This window comes from Lepidochelys olivacea (genome assembly GCF_965140295.1).
Source record: "Lepidochelys olivacea isolate rLepOli2 genome assembly, chromosome: 7".
In the NCBI taxonomy this organism is placed as follows: Eukaryota; Metazoa; Chordata; order Testudines; family Cheloniidae; genus Lepidochelys; species Lepidochelys olivacea.
The window spans coordinates 117,515,695-117,538,001 of NC_140417.1; the positions used below are offsets into that span (position 1 = coordinate 117,515,695).

At 43.9% G+C, this 22,307-nt stretch overlaps 1 protein-coding gene across 3 annotated transcripts in view; it reads right to left on the bottom strand.

Annotated features, from left to right (window-relative positions):
• The window catches only part of MXI1 (MAX interactor 1, dimerization protein), an 87,133-nt gene that overhangs the window by 55,080 nt on the left and 9,746 nt on the right, over positions 1-22,307 (bottom strand). Inside the window, exons 1-2 of one of the 3 annotated variants that reach the window (XM_084635631.1) lie at positions 15,891-15,999; positions 14,422-14,554 (exon numbers count right to left, since the gene is read on the bottom strand). In XM_084635631.1, coding sequence (XP_084491757.1) covers positions 14,422-14,554; positions 15,891-15,984 — 227 coding nt within the window. In that variant the 5' untranslated portion in view covers positions 15,985-15,999. Of the gene's footprint in view, positions 1-14,421; positions 14,555-15,283; positions 15,649-15,890; positions 16,000-22,307 lie in introns of those variants that run through there. The other 2 variants (XM_084635632.1, XM_084635630.1) reach the window with 2 other exon arrangements.

The window sequence follows — 22,307 nt, forward strand, 5'->3', positions numbered from 1 at the left end:
CGCTGGGGAAGAGACCCTCAACAGGGAACAGGATAGCGAAGTCTTCAGATAGACACTTTAAGCAGTGTCCCTATCTGACAAAGTGTCCCACAAATCACTACTAGGAACTCCATTGACATTATTTTAAAGACCTGTAGTAACATGGGATCCCAGCTTTATAGAATGAAAGGATATTTTCAAGCCCCGTTTTTAGCACAGAAGCCAGGGTATCCCAAGGGGTCAAAGGCCAAAGCTGCAGTGATGTTGGCACCATCTTATATTAGCTCTAACAGGAGAGGATGGTATGTATGGCAACATAACCAATCCATTACAAGCTTTCATACTGGGATGCAGGGTTCCATATAAAGGGTGCTGATCCTAGAATCTTGCCCCCAATATCTACAGAAGAGCCACTCCATTTCACCTGGGCTATGGGGAAAGGGCAGGATTTGGCAATACAGAAGCAGAACCAGAACATAAGATCATAAGAACTGCCATGCGGGGTCAGTCCAATGGTCCATATAGCTCACTACCCTGTCTCTGACAGTGGCTAGTACAGAACATCAGGAGGAGTATACAGAACAGCGCAGTTAGAGTGATCTACCTCACCTTCCCCTCCCAGCTTCTGGTTGGCTTAGGGTCACCCCACGTATGGGGTTTGCATCCCTAACCATCTTGGCTAAAGTCATAACAGCAATTACAGGAAAAATTTGGATTTATCGCATACCCCTGGGATGATGAATGCTTTGGTGTTCTGTGGTGGGGGGGTGCATGTGAACTCGAGTCGCAAGAGCAATAAGGGCCTGGAACACGTTCAATGAAAACAATCTTCAGAGTTTAAGCAGCAAAGCTCTTGCAAGTCTCAACTGAGCATGTGTGAACTGAAACTTTTTTAAGTCTTACAAATTTGCCAAATTTGAACAGATTTTCACAGGAACAGGAAAAGATGTCTCCAACATTAAGGCCATACCCTGACTAATTTCAAGTCCATGCTGCAAAACATGGGGGTATTAGGGCTTCTCAAAAAATGGTCCTACTAAAAAAAAAAAGGGGGGGGGAGAACAACATTTTTCTTTAGTCTTATTCTTGGAAACCGCTGAACTGTTTAGCTGAAACTTTCAAGAAAAATTCAGCTTGACACAGACAACCAATACCGACAATTTTATTTCAAACAGTTAAAGTTTGGCAAAGTTATATGAAATTGAAAACAAGGTCTTAGAATGGAAAGTATCAGGCAACCTTAAAATAGGCAGTGCTTCTAGCCCCACCTACAATATATTGAGAAGAGGTCAAGACATCTCTGTCGCCCTCCACTCCAATGGTCAATACTAGAGATAAACATCTCTCCTGCACAGACTGTTCCTAACATCGTCACACACTCCCTTTCCGGATCTCTCCTAGGAGCCTCCTACAGAAGGATGAAATCAGCTTGTGTAAGTGTACAGTACACTAATCACACATCCAAATTTCACTGTATGATAATCAGAAAGATTAAAAACAGACAAACCAAAACAGGTCTAGAAGTAGGTAGCAAAAGTAAGTCTTTAGCTGTGGTTGGTTTCATTTTTAAGTGAATTTAGTGCTACTGAAAGGTATCAGACTGACAGTCCCAGAAGCTAAGAGGTTCCGTTTATCTATGACATGGGCAGCAGCATCTTCACGGCTTTATTAAAATCCCTGACAGGGTGTGAGTTCAAAAGCAATAAGTATCCAAGAACAGAACTCAGTGGAACCCTCCTAAATCACAACCGAAGAGGATTTTGCTCACATACTGAAACAAATGAGCAGAAAGGATGGACCTCAATCATTTGCACGATACATCCTTAAAGCCAAAACCACAGAAGCTAAATAATGTCAAAGGATTTTTATGATCAACAGTTCTAGTGTCTAGTGTCAAAGACTCCTGGATAAACCAAGTAAAATGAAAACAGATCAGAGACAAGATTTTGCAGAAATAAAGTAGTTACCAGCCTTAGTCAAATAATCCAAATAATTCGGACCATTCAAGCCTAATTAGTCATGAAATAGCAACCAAGTTTTTCTTTTGGCTGTTGAATATTCAAACACGCTGGAAACCAGCATAAGGCCTGAACCAATAGGTTCAAAGCAGGGATCAGAATGCACTAGGGAACTTTAATACATAGCAGCTGGGTATACACAGACCCTTAGTGCGCAACAGGCTAATGCAGGGTAGATTTACACCCCACTTTGCTGCAAACTAAATGTTTATATAGATGAGCCCTCTGGCTCCCAAGTGCATAAGTCACTTCTGAAAATGGGACTGGTACTCCTGAAAATTTTACCAATAGTCCTCATTTTACAGATGGCAGGATCTGTAGATGTTAAATGACTTGCCTAAGTTCTCACAATAAGTTAGTGGCAGAGTCAGGAATGGAACTCAAGACTCTTGAATCCCAGTCCTGTGCCCTACACCATGCTTCCTCCCACATGACATACTTTTTAGTAAGAGGGTCACATCCAGAAATAGTCTCAGAAATATCCACTGCAACGAAAAACTCTGTTGAGAAAAAAATATTTCACCATGATCAACTGCGAGAACGGCTTCTTACCTTAGGAAGTTCCCTCAAATGAGGGTGGTTTCCCTTGAGAGATAGTTGGAAATGGGGTATTTGATTCAAAATGCCACTTGGTTAAAAACAACTTTGTTTGAAGAGAAAATGATTGTACTTACACAGTTCCAATCAGACAAGATTTTTTCCATTTCTGCTCAGAACTGTGAGCTGCCTGTCTCATTGGAACAATGTAGCAGTTATGTTATCTACAACTCTAGCTCTCAGAGCACAACACAAAGAAAGATACCTATCATCATCCTCACTTTACAGTTGGGGAAACAAAAGCACAGAAGTGCTTAAAGTCACACCAGAAGCCAATGCCAAAGTCAGGAATAGAACCCAGGTCTTCTGATTCCTAGACCTGAGCACTATCTACAGGAGTGTAGTAGCTCAGCACTCTGGGCTTGGCTACACTTTCGAGTTACAGCGCAATAAAGGAGCCCCGGGCACACTAGCTCATTACCCGTCCACACTGGCAAGGCACGTAGAGCGCTCTGACTCCGCAGCTACAGCACCACTGGTACTCCACCTCGACGAGTTGAATAACGTTTGCTGCACCCTCGCTGGAGCACCGCGGCGCCAGAGTGAACGAGATGTTGCTTTACTGCACTCTGATCAGCCTCCAGAAACGTCCCATAATCCCCTTAAATCAAGTGGCCACTCTTGTCATTGTTTGGAATTGGCTGCAGGAATGTGGAAATGCTCTTTGAAAGCTCCGTTTCTGACAGCCAGCTGCTTATCTGCTCCAAGACAAAGCAACCATTAGTGTGGAATGCTGTATGTGAGAGAGAGAGGCAGGGGGTAACAGGGAGACGGGGGTCTGCTGCTGTCTGAACTTACAAGCTTACATGCTTTCAGCCCCCCAAAACCCACTCTCCTCCCATATATACACAACACACTCCCTGTCACACTCCACGCAGCCCCGTATTTGAAAAAGACGTTGCAGCCACTTGCATGCTGGGATAGCTGCCCATAATGCACTGCTCCCAATGCCGCTGCAAGTGCTGCAAATGTGGCCACGCCAGTGCGCTTGAAGGGGTCAGTGGGGACAGACTGCAGTGGTTCCCTACTGTGCTCTCCGAAGGCTGATTTCACTTAAAGCGCTCTACATCTGCAAGTGTAGCCATGCCCTTAGGAGACCTATAGAAAATGAAGGCAAAGAAACAGACAGATATATCCTGCTTTCACTTACTCCTGAATTACAATGCCATAACAGAGGAATCTGGCCTACCGTTATTAAAAAAAGGGGGAGGGGGTGAATCTTACAGAGCAACTTTAATCAATGTAGCAGAAAGAGCAATATTCTAAAGCTCTGTCCATTGCAGTTTTGTAAGAAGAAAGCATGATACAAACAATGGATTAAGATCATGTTTAAAATCATCCAGATGAATTCAACCTAGACTGGTAAAACAACATAGAGTACTGAAACAAAATATCTATGAAAATCAAACTAGGACCAAAGAATGGATGTATAGGAGAAAACACAGAAATAAGAGTTGGGAAAATATCCAGAGGGATGGAAAACACATGACTGTTCCTTACAATATCAACAGGACCGTGTCTCAAGATCTGGGCAAAGGCCAGCCAAATGCACAGCTCTGGAGATTCACAGTTTCCGATAGAGTCCAAAATAATCAACAACAAAAATACAAATCATATCATTGTTGGTTCAAAGGCGATGAGAAGGAGGAGTCAAGTTTCCCAGAAAGAGAAAAAGAGAAGCCAGTCTTTGAATTCAGGCACAAGTTTGTCAGGAGGGCCTGGTAGATAATGAACAGTGGCAACTCCAAAAAACAAGACAATTAACTCAGCAGCTTGATATGAAAAAAAAAAAAAAAAAAAAATGGACTGGAAGCTCAGGCCAGCAAAGAATCAGATCTTAAAGCTCAACCAGGAGCCAAAGGTAAAGCAAGTACACTTGCTTCTCTCCACTGCCTTCAATAATGAGGAAAAGGATAAAATCACCAAGAGTCAGGGCAGCTAGTGGCACCAACTCTAGAGGTATCAACCAAGTCTCTGCTAAAGCAAAGGTTTAAACTTTAGAGGCAGCACGACCGTGAGTTAACACAAACTCGAGCTGTGGACAAAGCACTCCAGACAGAAGTAGACATAACAGAAGTGAAACGAGGGCGAGACAAAAAACTGATGAACAAGGAATACTAATTAAAACTAGGGAATCAACTGTGTGCTGTATACACTTATTTGTGGAAACATGAGAAAACAGACAAAAAGGAATTCAGAAACTAACAACATAGGCTAGCCAAAATATCAGTTCCATTGTCCCAGAGCACTAATTCTTCACAGCAGCAAGGGCTTGACATCAAAAAGCCATGAAGCTAACAAACATTTACTGAAATCTGCCATTGCTCTAGCACAGGGGTGGGCAAACATTTTGGCCCGAGGGCCACATCTGGGTATGGAAATTGTATGGCGGGCCATGAATGCTCACGAAATTGAGGGTTGGGGTGCAGGGGGGGTGAGGTCTCCAGCTGGGGGTGTGGGCTCTGGGGTGGGGATGGGGATGAGGGGTTGAGGGTGCAAGAGGATGCTCCGGGCTAGGACTGAGGGGTTTGGAGGGCAGGAGGGGGATCAGGGCTGGGGCAGGGGGTTGGGACACGGGAGGGGGGTCAGGAGTGCAGGCTCTGGGGGGCGCTTACTTCAAGCAGCCGTATGTCCCATCTCCAGCTCCTATATGGAGGCACAGCCAGGTGGCTCTGCACACTACCCCGTCTGCTGGTGCCACCCTTGCAGCTCCCATTGGCCATGGTTCCCAGCCACTGGGAGCTGCGGGGGCGGCACTTGGGGTGGGGGCAGCAGACGGAGCCCTCTGGCTGCCCCTGTGCATAGAAGCCAGAGGGAGGACATGCTGCTGCTTCCGGGAACTGCGTGGAGTGGGGCAAGCCCCTGATCCTACTCCCCACCGGGAGCTCAAGAGCCAGATTAAAATGTCTGGAGGGCTGGATGCGGCCCTTGGGTCGTAGTTTGCCCATCCCTGCTCTAGCACCATTGCAGCTTCCCCAGTGTAAGCAATGTATATTGGCCACTAGTGGTTTTAACATGCTCCTCTAACCATGAGCAGGGCTAGAGAACATGGTGCTAAGAATGCCTGAGTCTTGTCTGCTAACAATTTTGCTGCGGCACCTGCTGCTTGCTGCCACTTCTAGAGTAAGCACAGAAGGTTTTGCTAAAATGATTAACATACCTAAGTTCCTAGTGGGTTAATGGGCCTTTGGCCATAGAGAAGAATAATTTATAGAACGTAGGTACAGCAGTATAGATTATATATATAAACCAAACGTATGAGCCTGATTCTTATTTACATTAGGGCCCCTTCATACCACATCAACAGTGTACATGGGCCTTAAAATGATATTACACCCACTTAAGTGCCTTAGTATAAATATAAATGACAATTAGGCCCAGAGTCAACAATATCCCTGCTGTGCTACTGCACAGTAGTATTTTTCCTATGGTGCTGCTAACAGTGTGTATCAGCTTCTAAGGGCTCCTAGAACTGCAGGGTAAAGCACTAAATTAGTCAGATTCATTCCTGGTGTAACTCTGTTGAAACCAATGGAATTACAGCAAGGAAGAATTTGGCACATTGCATGTTTGGAAAAGCTCATCTATTGTATAGGCTGTGTACACTTATGGTGCTATATTAATAATAAAGCACAACCAGGAGAGCACTCGTTGAAACTCTGCAGGATTCTCCCACATGGTGGGTTGTAAAATGAATAAGATGATATAGGATATCACAAAGGTCTTACAATTGGAAACCCTACTAAATCCAGCCTAATCTCACCTATAAAGGTCTATTTACTTTTTCTGTACTGTGATTTACATTCCTGAATGACTTTTACTGGACCCTCCCTCATTTTATGTATTTTTCCCACTTACATGACAACTGTAGATAATAGAATGACAACACTAAACTCTGCTCAAAACAAATTGTGCATGAGACCCTGTCTATACTGGGAATTATCTCCAATGTCAGCTATCAGGCTGCAGCCACTTGTGCAAATCCCAAATGGAGACAAGGAAAGCAACAACTTGCATCAGTGGAACTTACCCTGGTTTCAAGCACTCTAGCAATGCAAATGTCTACACCTGAAATGAGGGGAAATCACCAGGGAGACAAGGCCTCAAAGACCAGATTCTGAAGACATTCACACTTGTTAGTCCATTGAGATCAGCCACCAACATCCCTAGTGTAACTCTGTCAAAGCCAATGGTATTACAGGAAGGAATCATTTGGCCCATTGTGCATTTAGAACGTTCACCTGCTGTACAGAGTTATGTACACTAGTGGTGCTATATTACTGTATTATAGGGCAAAACACTTTCTGGAGGACACCCACCCTGCTGTACTACCATGCACTTGTTCCACCAGAGAGTGAGTTCACCTCCAACACTGAAAACTTAGATCTTCTCTTCTTGATCATGGCGGAATCAGAGGTGAAATCTACATCAGTCTGGCCAAGTTGAACTACATCAGGGAAAGGGGAGGGTGGGAAAAAAATCAACAAACCATTCTCGGAATAGAAGATTCAAAACAGTTTGCTCAAAGAAAAGCCCTTGTAGACATTTGGCTGTGCTCTTTGGTATGTAGAGCCTACCATACTGTCTTAGAAGCCTTAAATAGAAGGCTACTTTCTCTAACAGTTTTGTCCTTTTCTAATTGGCAAATCGTGATTCACCTCCCTGATCCTGCAAAGGGATCTGTTTGTAGTGGAAAACCAGAATATCCACCTGGCTCCCCTTTTCAGGATCAGCTTCTTTGTTTCTAACAGAGCTTGGAAATTAAGGGGACCTTCTTAAAGTTGAGAGACAAAAAGAAAAAGTGACCTCCCTTGACAGTGGTCTCAGATCCTCTCCTTGTACATGGTCAGAGTCAAGTAGTACAACAAACTCATTCCAGGTCATAAGCAGAACAGATGACCCCTGTTATAGTCTTGGCCTTCACAACATCCTCTAGCAAGGAGTTCCACAGGTTGACTGTGCGCTGTGTGAAAAAATACTTCCTTTTGTTTGTTTTAAACCTGCTGCCTATTCATTTAATTTGGTGACTCCTACCTAGTTCATGTGTTATGAGAGGTAGTAAATAACACTTCCTTATTTTCATAGATTCATAGATATTAAAGTCAGAAGGGACCATTATGATCATCTAGTCTGACCTCCTGCACAACGCAGGCCACAGAATCTCACCCACCCACTCCTGCGATAAATTTCTTACCTATGTCTGAGCTATTGAAGTCCTCAAATCATGGTTTAAAGACTTCAAGGTGCAGAGAATCCTCCAGCCAGTGACCCGTGCCCCATACTACAGAGAAAGGCAAAAAAAACCCAGGGTCTCTTCCAATCTGCCCTGGAGGAAAATTCCTTCCTGACCCCAAATACAGCGATCAGCTGAACCCTGAGCATATGGGCAAGATTCACCAGCCAGATACTACAGAGAATTCTTTCCTGGGTAACTCAGATCCCACCCCATCTAACATCCCATCACAGGCCATTGGGCCTATTTACCATGAATATTTAAAGATCAATTAATTGCCAAAATCATGTTATCCCATCATACCATCTCCTCCATAAACTTATCGAGTTTAATCTCGAAGCCAGATAGGTCTTTTGCCCCCACTGCTTCCCTTGGAAGGCTATTCCAGAACTTCACTCCTCTGATTGTTAGAAACCTTCGTCTAATTTCAAGTCTAAACTTCCCAATGGTCGGTTTATATCCATTTGTTCTTGTGTCCACATTGGTACTGAGCTTAAATAATTCCTCTCCCTCTTTGGTATTTATCCCTTTGATATATTTATAGAGAGCAATCATATTTCCCCTCAACCTTCTTTTGGTTAGGTTAAACAAGCCAAGCTCCTTGAGTCTCCTTTCATAAGACAGGTTTTCCATTCCTCGGATCATCCTAGTAGCCCTTCTCTGTACCTGTTCCAGTTTGAATTCATCCTTCTTAAACATGGGAGACCAGAACTGCGCACAGTATTCCAGATGAGGTCTCACCAGTGCCTTGTATAACGGTACTAACACCTCCTTATCCCTACTGGAAATACCTCGCCTGATGCATCCCTTATTAAAGGCTGAGACAAAGTATTTGTTTAGATATTGGGCCATGCCTAGATTATCCTTAACCTCCACTCCATCCTCAGTGTTTAGCGGTCCCACCTCTTCTTTCTTTGTTTTCTTCTTATTTATATGGCTATAGAACCTTTTACTATTGGTTTTAATTCCCTTTGCAAGGTCCAACTCTTCTTGACTTTTAGCCTCTCATTTTATCCCTACATGTTCTGACCTCGTAAGGTAGCTTTACTTGCTGATCCCTCCCATCTTCCACTCCCTGGTTTCTGCTTTTTCTTTAACACCTCTCGGAGACGCTTGCTCATCCAGCTTGGTCTACAACTCCTGCCTATGAATTTTTTCCCCTTTCTTGGGATGCAGGCTTCCGATAGCTTCTGCAGCTTTGACTTAAAGTAATCCCAGGCCTCCCCTGCTTTAGATCCATAAATTCTTCAGACCAATCCACTTCCCTAACTAATTTCCTTAATTTTTGAAAGTCAGCCCTTTTGAAATCAAAAACCCTAGTCGCAGATTTATTTTTGTTTATCCTTCCGTTCAGTTTGAACTGAATTAGCTCATGATCACTCGAACCAAGGTTGTCCCTACAACCATTTCTTCTATGAGGTCCTCACTACTCACCAAAATCAAATCTAAAATGGCATCCCTTCTAGTCGGTTCAGCAACTACTTGGTGAAGAAATCCATCAGCTATCGCATCTAGGAAAATCTGAGCCCTATTATTATTATTACTTGCACTTGTCCTCCAGTCTATATCTGGGAAGTTAAAGTCTCCCATGATCACAGAGTATTCACTTTCTCCACACCTGTCATAATTTTATACACCTCTATCATATCCCCCCTTACTCGTCTCTTTTTCCAAGCTGAAAAGTCCCAACCTTTTTAATCTCTCCTCAAACAGAAGCTGTTCCAGACCCCTAATCATTTTTGTTGCCCTTTTCTGAACCTTTTCCAATTTCAATATATCCTTTTTGAGATGTGATGACCGCATCTGCACGCAGTATTCAAGGTGTGGGCATACCACGGACTTATATAGAGGCAATATATGATATGATATATGATATGAGGCACCTCACAGTATCAGCCCCTGAATGTCTCCAAGATATCATAGGCTTTGCAGTGTGCAGATCACAAAACAAATATAAATGATGACAATCAAATATGATAATTTCATTTCTGATCTGTTATAAGCCTTAACTTCATTAAACTGATTTTGGTAAAATCCCAGTTGGCATCCATGTTTACTTTATTTCCTGTTCATACAACAATTTAAAATTGATTAAAAAAACCTTTGATATTATTATTCAAAATTTATAAACAACAGTCAGACATATCAGGCCTTAAATATAATGTATCTTTCACATAATCAGGTCTAAGCACCTTCCACTGATATGTGGAGGATCCACAAAAGTAGCTCCCAGTAATACCAAAGACAATAACCTCCTGATATATCAACATAAATATAACCTCCAATGGTATATTTCACTCTCCTCTTGCAAGTTCTCAGAAATCAACTGTTGTCCCACAAATGTCTGCTTCCTAACACATGGTAAATTATATAAATGACATGAAAAATTACTATTTTTCATCTTCACATAAAGAACTTGAAATCACCTAATCTTGTTAAGAATGAGTAAAAAACCATCATGTTAAAAAATGCTGAGGATTTAACTAAAGCAAAGGGAAGAGTTAAGCACCAAGGCACTTTGTTTTTAAACTTCTCTTGTTATAGGTTGTGCAGCACAGAAAGCCTCACCTGCAGATACTTACATAGGTGCTTAACTTTAAGCACAAGATACTCCTATTAAATTCAGTGAGACTAACCATGCAAGTAAAACTAATCATGTGTCTAGATGTTTGAGTAGAGGGACGTTATTATATAATACAAGTCACTGATCCAAAATGATCTTTAAAATACCCATTCACAATAGACATAGGCCTCAATCCTGCAAGCAACATTGACTGTAGAGGGACTGCCCCACAGCCACAGTAATCTGGCTGTGTACCATCAACTTCAGGATCAGAGCCAAAGTTGGGAAAAGAGGCAACACACTGAAAGTGGTGTTCAGCAGATCACACAGTATTACATGAGACAAACCTTAGACCAGGGCAATACAGAAATAGACTACTGAATTCCAGGAACATCACTGCTTCATGTCGAATACGAGGGGCTTTCCACACAATGGGGTGGAAACAAAACGCACTTCAGTTAGTGGAAGAACTCCACTAACTGAAGTGGGCTTTGAATCGGGTTGTTTATGTATTATCATCTAAAAAAGGACTTCACTTCTTTCAGGTCCAGCAACTCCCATTTCCACCACAGCCAGACAGCTATACAGCTGCAATGCCAATGCAGTGCCCCAAACATTCTAAATGATGTCACTGTCACCACACATTTGCCACTAGGGCACGGAAATGGCTCAAGAGGCCATAGAACCTCACCTTTGTTTGTTTGTTCCCTTTTTTGTTTCATTATATAGAGAGAATGTTTTTCTTCATTATTTTATTTACATTTGAGGTGTAATATTAAAAAACTCTCTCACACTTTAGAAGAACTTGCACATTTTTTAAAAAAGAGAGACTCCATCACCACTCCTATAGGCTGGCTCTACACTCTTTTGTATTTCTCTAGTAACTGTGCCATGACAGGATGGGACATGCTGGAAAGAAACAGCTACAATGTCTGGGTTGCAGATGCTGCAGGATAATGTTTGGATTTTAACTATATGTATTTTTCCTCCAATGAAAACGAACATCCAGGTTCTGTAGAACTTTCCGTCATCTAGCCCTGCATGGTTTTTTTAAATGAACCAAAGCGTCCTAATTTAAAGACACACAAAGTAAGCAAAACAAATTCTGTGTATTTCATTAGATGTGCTTGAGAGAACTTTTTGTCAATCGTACTTTAGATTTCAAAATGTAACACTGGGCATTCACCTACAGGACTTCCCACATTTTTGTTACAATAAATAGATTGCACATCTCATGAGATAAATAATCTTTAAAAAAAACAAAAAACAAAACAAAAAAAAACCACCACCACAGAACTTAAGTTTTTACCCATAAACTAGTACCAGGTTTTGAATACCAAACCTTAGACGACTTGACTAGACAGTTACTCGACACAGACTACCGAAGTGACCCTTTGATTTTAACAGAAAGGGACTCAATGGACCCTATTTTAACAAGTGCTCATGCTGCATTCACAAAGCTATGCAAAACAGATTCCAGAAAATCTGGGATCCCCTAGAACTGCACAGTTGTCACCAAACTGCACATCATAGCCATTTGGAACTCTGATCATCTCATTCCAGAAGCACTGGCTGGCTATGACTTGAGCTAAAAGAGAATCCCCATTATCTGTACGTAGGCTTGGAAGGATTAGATTTTTAATCAATAAATGTGGATTATCCCATACACGGACACACTGATGAAAAAATATTTCCAGCAATGATCACTGAAATTTACCTACAGGCAAAATAAGGAATATGGTGCTTGAGTTTGATTTAAGGCTATTTTATTTGTATATTTTTACATATGTTGACATTTGTGTTTTAATGGTTATAAAACTTTAACTTTTTGTATTTGTACATCTGCTGACATTAAATATCCTCTGCCTCCCTCCCCCCACTGTCTGAACCTCCACAATTTCCTGCAACTATGAAAACTGTAATTGATAAAAATTTTTAAAAATGCTTAAAATCCATAATTTTGTGCAACTGTGAAAATCTGACTAGATAAACGTTGAAAAAATGCTTACAAATAAACATTGATATAATCCATCTTAATTATAAAAAAGAGTCAAATTCTGCCAAGCCTATCCATCAGCAGTATAAGGCCTACGACATACAGTTGAGCAGGTCCAATTCCATCCAGTAGAGGGCACTACTAGACACATACCCCAGCCAGTTCATGACAAGCTCTCATGCATGCAACAGCTTTACAAAAATCAAAGAGAGAGGCAACATACTTCATGTTAAGACCACAACCCCCGCCCGCAAAAAAGCCTCTGCCCTCTGTACCAAGCATATAAAGGAGGCATTAAATAAAGCTACAAAACATTGTCTCTATTTTCTTGTGGCCTCAGAGATTTTTATTTTGTCCATGTCCTGTCCACAAGCATACTGGTCTAATATCATATGCTCCCACATGAGGGCTGCATAACAGGGCTCTCTACTGACAGGGTATTCAGAGCAATCAGACCCCAGGAGAGGAGTACTTTTCACAACTCTACAGAAGATGCAGGCACTGGTGCTAAGAAGCTCCCAAGGGATCTGCTTCTAGCCCTCCTCGTCAGAGGGAAGGTCAACATGACAAAGCCTTTGAAGGAAAGTGGTGCAGGAGGAAAAAAAGTGAGGGGAAACTTTGGGGCTCCATGGACCCACTCTATGCAGGGTAGAAAACAGATCTTAATGCTGCACTCACAATAATTTTCCAGCACAGGCAGAAGTTACCGTAGATTTGGGATTGGGATCAAAAGGCAGCAGGAATATAAACAGAACTGCACGGAAATGAACAGGGAAAAGATCGTGCAGCTATGCAATGAAGCAAACTAAAACACACTCCTCTCTCAACCACAGGAAACTGTCCAGGATGATGCTGATTCTGATGAGGAAACCTTCTCTGTAGCAAGTAGTTCCAACACTACTCCCAGCCACATTATTACCAAGCATGTGGGAAGTGGAGTGTGGAAAACAGAAGAGAATACACACGAGCACTCCAATCTACCACCCCTTCCCCATGTCCTTGGGAAAGCTCTATCATTTGAAGAGCCCTCCTTCATTTTACATATCATGTAAGCCTCGTTGTAGTAAGGCTGAGCTCTGTTTGAAGACTATATAGCTAGTCTGGAAGTTTCCTGTTTTAATACTAATTCTTTACATTTCTGTAGCATCTTCATCCCAAGAGGTCCCAGTGAGAATGGTCCACTCTCTCAGGGGTGAGAGAAAGTAACAGAAAAAAAGAGTTAAATCTCAGCTGGAAGGAAGAGAAGATGGCAGAAATGAATCAGAGGCAACATGTTAGGGCTGCAGCTGGTTGTCTCTCCTAGATTTACCAGGCCAGCAACCAACACAACATGGTCTCCTATAAAAGAGTAAATTCCTAAATTCTGTGACTGGCAGTCAGAAAGCAGGGAGCTCCTTATGGAAAGGAGACTGAAACCCCAACTTTCTGAAAGCCAGGAATCTGGGTGAAAGACAGCCAGAGATTTTCTAGTATCTAGTTTAGCGTGTCATGTATAGAAGCCAGTTACGCCACTCTGTTGTTTTACGAGATGCTGATTTAGTAAATATCCAGTACCATTTTGGAGAGGTCATTTCCTTCCTTTGCCTGACATTTATCATTACAATCCCAAAGTGCTACACTTGCTGTCTACCTGCTGAAATGCAGCAAACTTCTGAGATGGGAAGGTAGCATAAAACATAAGAGAAGAGAGAGGGGACACCTATTGGTCATACTAGTATTGCTGTCCCTGCCCAAGATCTCACTATGCTCCCTCTCTTTCCAGCTTCAAGATCATGGTATGGAATCAGGTGGCAGTGCCAAGCCACCTACAGCCCCCCTGTGCCTCCTCTGCTCCCAGCGTCAAGTCCCCAACATGGCGGCTCTCAGCTCTGGATCCCCCTGTGCTGAGACTCCCCCCTTTTTTCCAGCAAGGTATCTCTCAGCAGCAGGCACAACGGTCTCCAGCCAGGAGCTTTCATCTCGTCTCCTCTTTTTCCCCCAGCCCCGGGTTTCATTGCACCCCACGACTTCCCGCCCCTGCCTCCCAGCATGGTACCTGTTGGCAGTGCTTGTACTGCTGCCCCCGCTGCTGTGTTTCCTCACCCGGCTCAGCCTCCGCATTGGCTTTGGATCCTGCAGTCCAGGGCTTGGTAACAAGGGGAAGGTCGAGGCATAGCCATGCTCACACTCTGCACAAAAATCAACAGATGAGAGAAACTGGTGAAGAAAGGTTCATTCACTTGAACCCAGTGATCTAAGGAAGGAAGGCCAGAAGCATGAAATAACCCGGGGGGGGGGGGGGGGAGGGAGGGGGAGGAAGAGAGGAGGAGAGAGAGAACAAGTGACCTGCAATAACCAGGCGGGAGGCAGAAGTCTGTGTGAGAAAGGGGTTAGAGCCATATCATTGTGGAAGATAGGGACTATTAAGCCAGTCCCAGGGGAGGAGGTTTAAGCCCCTGTAAACCTTGGGGAGAGGATCCCAGAAAACACTGAAAGCTGACACAATGGCATGGGCAGCTTGGTTCCCTGGTCCTCGCTCAAGCTGTTTGACCTGGACACAGTGTAAAATAGGCATTTCCCATTGTGTTTTCAGGCTCTCTGTAGCCGCAGACCTCCCCATCTCTCTCTGTGGGGAGCTCACCCCAATCCCCAAGAACCGTTCATACCAGGCGCTCTCCCCCCAATCTTCCCCCTCTGCAGGGATCTCCAACTCCAACCCCAACATCCATGGAAGCCCCTCACCCCTATCCCCACCTCTTCAATCTCCCTGCCTCTATGGGGAATCTCTCACCACCAACCCCCAGGGTGCTTCCCCTCCATACACGGGATTCTCTCACCACAACCCGCCCTTCCCCTTCTCCCCCAAGCCCCACTCCTTCCCTGGGGAGCTGTCACCCCAGCATCCCTCCCCCCATTACCTCTCTCCCTTCGCTCCAGATACTCTGCCGCCTCCAGCAGCCGCTGGATGTTGATCATCTGCACCCGCTCCATGGCCCCCAGGTAGGTGGCTGGGGGGGGGGGCGGGGGGGTTGCAGCCCTGAACCACCACACTCCAATCCCCCACCTGAGGCACCAGGAGCGGCCAAGGGGAGCGGTGACAGAGCTCCTTCTCTCCCCGAGATCTGGACTCTTCACCTCAAGGACAGCGCCCCCAGGATACGTCTCCTTCAGGGAGGGAGGGAGGGAAGGATGGGGGAGCCCCACAGGATCGGGGTGCAGTCCCGTCTCCTGCTGCCTCCAGAGAGCCGCTGGGGCAGGAATAACGTGTGATAAGAGAGAATCAAACAGCCAGATTCCCCTGCTCCTGCCCCACACGCTGCCCCCTGCCCCCGCCCCTAACCCTGCCTCACACCCACTCTCTGCCCTCCCGAGCCCTGCCCCTGCCCCACACTCCGCCCCCCCCCCTTTCTAGCCTCAGTCCTGCCCCCTACATCTCTGCTCCAAGCCCGGGCCCGGACCCGTCCCCTCGACGCCCCACAGCAGAACCCTGCGGCAGCGTCCGTCGGCCTCTCACACTTTGTTTACCTCCGGCGAGCGACCACGGGAGGGGGAGGGGACTCACGGCCGCCGCTGCCCCACAGCCGCCTGGGAAATGTAGTTCGCGGGCGCCGTGATGCATTGTGGGAAGCGCGTCTCCTCCCGCCTCTCTCCTCCCTTTCGGGGCAGAGCCAGGCGGGCGCCTGGGGTGGCCGTTGGCCGGGTTGTGCGTTCCCGCGCCCGCTGAGGGGAGGCTGGCGCGCTCTGCCCCTTACCGGCCGTCACGTGCTTTAATCCCAGGTTAGTCCGGTGCCGGTGGAAGGGGCCACCCCGCGGACGCGCCTCAGGCAGTCCCGCTTGGAGGCGGGCGAGAAGGTAACCGCCACTGGGGCCTGCGCGCTGCTGAGGCCCTCAACAGGGATGACAGCAGCCAGGGTCTAAACCGGTTTTATTGCACCTTCCTGGCATTGCTTAGCTGCCCCGGCCCGCTAGGGGCTGTAGGCAGAAGGGCGGTGCTGACTCTGGCCGGGTTGACTGGTTTTCTTAAAGCATCAGCTCCTGGAGTCCTGGGATTATGTAAGAATCACAACTTGCATTTTTAATTTAAAAAAACACAAGCTTCTAGCCCGTCTCAAGGAGGAGGAAGAGAAGAGTTTGAAAATGCCCCACCCCTTAAAGCGCCAAAGCTAAAAGGCAAACACAATTTCCCCCAAAGTTATTTTTTTAAAACATTTGTAATTTTTTAAAAGAAAAGGAGGACTTGTGGCACCTTAGAGACTAACCAATTTATTTAAGCATAAGCTTTCGTGAGCTACAGCTCACTTCATCGGATCCATTAGTCTCTAAGGTGCCACAAGTACTCCTTTTCTTTTTGCGAATACAGACTAACATGGCTGTTACTCTGAATCCTGTAATTTTTAAGCAAGTCTCATGATGCGGGGGGCGGGTCTGGTACATGAGTGATGTTCATTCACCAAGTAAGAGATCTTCTATCCCTTTAGCTTATATTCTAAATAGACAAAAGGGCCACAGAGTAGGAGAAGGGACATACAGATGGGAAACCCAGGCTCAGAGAGTTAAGGCTCTGATCCTGCAAACTGCTCTGAATGGGCAGAGCCTAATAGGGATCCACACAGACAGGGTTATGCTGAAACGAAGCAGCTTGCAAGATAGAGGTTTACGCGACATGTCACACAGGGAGCCTCTGTCAGAGCCAGGAACTGAACATAGTTCTTCTTGTGCGTTGGCAAATGTGACTAAGAATCATTAACTCATTTCACATAGTCCACATGACAAACACCGGACACGGGTGACTTTCAGACAACAGTGTCCCTGCCCTTAAAAACACTCCCAAGTGTTCCACATTAGTAGGCCAACTGCTATAACACCACTAAAGCAGAGGGTACAAAGTGGGTTCAGAATGCTATTAAATCAGAATGGTAGCATTTTACATCTGCTTTGGACAGCTCTGAAATACTACAAGGTACATGACAGTGAAGAATCAGGCCTAGAGTGGTTGATCTAGTATTTTATAATAAGAGGAACTTAGAGTTGAATCAAAAATGCAGGACCCCTGTAGGGTTGTTTTTCATTTGTGGTGGTGGTGTTTTTTAAATAGCCCTTTTCTTCATACTCTTCAGCTTCTCTGCTACTTAGGTACAGAACAGGTTTAGCACACGTGTCTGTGTGTCAGGATATCAGGGTTCTAGCCACAGCTCTGATATGACTGGCTTGCTGCATGACATTGGTAAACTGGTTGCTCCGTCCCTCATTCCCATTTGCAAAATAGGGGCAAGGGACCTTACCTACCTCATATAGCTCTGAGAGGCTTAGTTCTTTGATATGTGTAAAGTGCTTTGAGATCAACATGTAAAAGGTGACACAGAAGAGCAAAGTAGCACTACATAATGCTATTACAGTGTTTTGTTCATTTGAAGCACTATACATATGCTAAGTAATAGCAGTGTTAAACCATGGAGAGAGTCACTGGTGCACAGGCTCTGCAGCCCATTCTCTATTATTCTCAGTGCCCTTAAAATATATATATTTTAGTGTTCCCTTTTTTGTAAACAGTGACAAACGATCATGGTAAGTGTGCAGGACTTGAAACTTTGCCAGCATCTTTTAAGGTTACTGTGGGGGAGCTTGAAACTTGCTAATGACAATGTGTAACGCCAGCCTTAGAAGTTGGACAAAGACCCAAAATGAAAGACATGGCACAGAGCAGATGCAGTATTGCCAACCCCAAATGTCCAAAAGTCATCAGTTTGACCCCCTCCCCCTCCCCATTAGAATGGCGTAAAAATCATGTTGTTGTTTTTAACTTGGCTTATTTGCTTTCTGATTTCTGAGCATTTAGGATGCATCTAAGTTAAATTTTCAAGCATTTCTCCGCAACCATGGGGGCTAGAAACTTATTTTTTAAAATGAAAGCTGAGATTGTCACCTAATGAATTATCTCCAGGAGCAGGCTCTTTAAACAAAACATCCCAAGACTCTCAATAAAAATTAAAAAAAAGTTGTCAACAATGAAGATGAGAGAATGTGAAATAATGTGGGTTTAGTTTCTTTACCCTCATTTGGCTCTTTTGCCATTTCACAGATTTTTAAAATAAGACAAATTTTGATTCTTTTTATTAGTCTTCTGCTTTTTGAGGTCACATTTTCAAGCTTTCCTCCACAACTGGGAGGCCTTTCATTTTTTAAATGAAAGCTGAGATTCTCACATCATTGCTTGACTCCAGGAGCTGGGGCTATAACAAAAACAGCGAATATCATGAGAGTTAGCAAAATGTTTTTCACCCGTCAACCTTCCTGAGCTAGGGAATGCCACTTTTTGCTTATTATATTGCTCCTTTCTAAATCTATAACCTCCAAATAAATCTAGCAAAATCTAAAGGGGAAAAGGCTCTTTGTGTCACTGTTAAATGACTTTGAAATAGCCTTTTGCCTCAGGTCAAATATAGTATTAATTCAATATTTATAGGGTCCCTACATCAGGTGATTACATCGTCGACCTCACAAGCTTATGACCTCAATGATCTAACTCTATTTATTATATGACCCTCTACTGCATGACCAAATTTGCATATAGTGCTAAGATATAAATGGGGGCGGGGTGGTTAGATAAGATTTTAAAAACAAATTAAGGAGTTTTTAAACAATATTACTCTTTTTTTAAAAAGTGTCTCACTGTATCAAATAATTCAGCATCTTGATTCTTGGTTGTCTAAACATTTCTAGGAGAATTTTCCCCATACCATTTTGCATTGGTTTAGTGCCCTCAGAGCTCCTCTGATCACCACTTCAGCTCGTTGCTGGTAGGACCCTTAAGAAACAAATAATGCCCAGTTTCACCTTCTGTGGCCCTGATCCTGAAATCTGTTCTATTAATCTGAATTCCTATATCCATGCAAAATTCATTAGGGTTCCACACAAATGCAGGAGTTGTCCTACAATGGTCTGATTGCAGGACTTGGGCCTTTATCATTATTCACTCTGAGCAGCTTTTCAGCTTGCCCAAGGTGGGACTTACAGTTGGATTAAAATGAGGGAGCCAGCAGTGGGTTGCAAAGAGAGTGCTGTGGCATGTGTGGACACAAACTTCTCTCTCAATCACCTGAAATGCACATTCCACAAAGTGGGAGCAAAGACAAAATAAGAGAAACAAAAGAGTGCAGTAGTGTGATCAAACAGTTGCGGGGGAGATTGTACATAGAGCTATGTGGGATCAGTTCTTGGACCTGAACATTGACTATAGACTCAGTGTCATGAGTCAGTATTTCTAATGCTAATAATTTAAATTAACCTGAGAGAAAGACCACAGAAGGTCTGTGCACGGTAAAGGTAAATTTGGGGCTAAAAACACAGGACATCCTTCAGAATGAGGAGCATTCGAGAAGTATGCAAGCTGTGTTACAGCAGCATTTGAAGAGTATTTCAGCTGTCATCTCAAGGCTTACTGTGGGTAGGGTCAGTCTGCAAAATGCCAGATTTGTACGAGATGGAGACAAATGTGGGTGGGAAATGAATGACATGAGGCAGCTTCCTTGAGAGGGTTAGGGCTGCTTGATGTCATATACATTGATGCCAACTAAAAATCCAAAGTCAAATTAAAATGTAGTCAAGCAATAACTTGCAAAGCTGGGGAGCGGAAGAGGAAAGGGTTATTTTAGGGGACAGTGAGATCATTTCATTTAGTGGCTCAGGATGATCTCTAAGTACAGTTTTCTAGTTGTAAGTGCTTGCTGCTTGGCATCTCCTCTGTCAGCTGTGATTCATTTTCATTGTGTTCTGCAGCTTCACCCTTTAGAAAGGGGCTTTTTACATTTTATTAAATGGCACTTCGGCAGCCCTCCATTTCCAGCCTTAATAATGGATTTGTTCTTCTCCCTGATGGCCTTTCCCTCCTCCTTAGCAACAATTTGAATCCAAGAAGAAATCTGCAGTGCAGGAATCAGTTAATATTTATATCTGAAATGCTGCCTTACTATTTTAACTAAGTGGAATAGATGTGGTTTATAGTAATAATACTTAATACTTTGAACTGATCTAGAACCTTTCATGAGGGAATCTCTTAGGGCTTTACAATAAATAATTAATTAAGCTTCACAAGATCCCATGGCTTTAGATTTTCTTCTCCCCATTTTACATATGGGTAAACTGAGGCACGGAAGGATTACATGATTTACTCAAGGTCACACACTCATCCACACTCATGAACCGTGATACCCGATTCCTGGCTCTAACCACCAGACCCCAGGCCCTAGAAAATACAGTACTTTGCAAACCTGAAATAAATCTTAAACATGGGCTATAATTTTTCGGTTAAAATCAATTGGTGTTCCATCCCTGCCCTGAATATTTTTTTATTTTATTAACCCCTTCTCTCCCAATAGTTATTGCAATCTCCAGAAAGACCACAGAAATGGCAATATTATATATGTACATATCTCGTTTGCCACAGCTGACATACAACAACTATTTCTTTGTATTTTAACAATACATATTCTGCAGGGGCAAAGGAACAATATTTGAAGCTCCTAACAATCTTCTGCAATTTTTAATCCTGCCTTTCAAGCATTATATTAGAACCACCACCCTTGTGATCAAGGAGGAGTGGACAAGATCCAGAGGGGTGACCAGTGATCAGTAGGGCTTGAACACAGAATGTTTGAGGGGCTTAGCTCTGTAGCACTTACAGCTCTTGGTGGCCTGCAGAACAAGAGGCTAGGAGGACTAACATCCAATTCTCCTGCATGCCACTGAGGACCGGAACTACAAAGTCACCACTCTTTTATTGATAGTTTTAAACACTGCATGAGGCAGAATTTCTCTCACCTGACTGGAGGACTTTCCAAGCACAGCCTGCCACCTGCATCCCTCTAGTTGTTGCAGTGCATTCAATAAAAGACTTACGGTGCCCTTAAAATATGATTTGTGTTTCCACTCTTGAACATTCTCTTGCAAGGTATGACACAAACACCTTCACCTATACCAGATCTTTTTGAACCCCATCTCAAAAGAGGATTGAGTCTCCTCTGGGTTACACTACTTGTGATACACTGTCCCTCCAACAGGCTAAAGTTGTAAAGAGTTAAAAAATAAAGCTGTTGGACCTAAACATGAAATCTAATTCTGTACAGCTTGACTGGAAAAGGCAGAAAGGCTCAGCTCCTCAAAGGTTGATTTCTGTGGAAGTTAGGAGCCTAAATACCTTTGAGGATCCAGGCCAAAGCGTCAATAGGACATCTCACAGCAGGTCAGCAAGAAAAAAACGAAAGCCAGATAGACTTTTCAGCTGCCACTTTCGAGTAGATTGGAGAATGATACTTTGCTTTGCTTTCAGACTTGCACTCCTCCACAGGTTATTCTAATCCAAGATGAATCCATGACTTCGGTCAAGTCACTTGATTGTCTTGTGCCTTGATTGATCCTACTGCAAAGCTAGGTAAGAGCAGGATCTTGCTTAAAAAAGGATGTTAAATCCAAGAAGAGAAAGCCTAACGTAAGATGCAAGAAAGCTAACCTCTCTGAATATGGGTAAATAGGGCATTTCTTCAGAGGTTCTCAAAGTGCTTTACCCTTGAGAAGTATGATCAATTTGCAGTGGTCTTCTTGGTTTAGGATTTTATCTTTGAGTGCCCTATTGTATTTCTCCTGCTGTAGCCTCCTTGTGAGCTTTGTTACGAGGCCCAGACAGAGTGAGGCACAGTAATCCAACCTGGAGGTGACCAATGCATAAATCACTGTGGCCAGATCAAAATCTGGGAGGAATGGATGGAGCTTCCTTGCTAGCTGGCTGGAAGAAGAGCTCTGTACTACTCCATTGACTATATTGCTTTAAGTCAGACGTGGGCAAACTACAGCCCGTGGGCCACATCTGGTTCGTGGGACCCTCCTGCCTGGCTCCTGAGCTCCTGGCCTGGGAGGCTAGCCCCCGGCCCCTTCCCCGCAGCCTCAGCA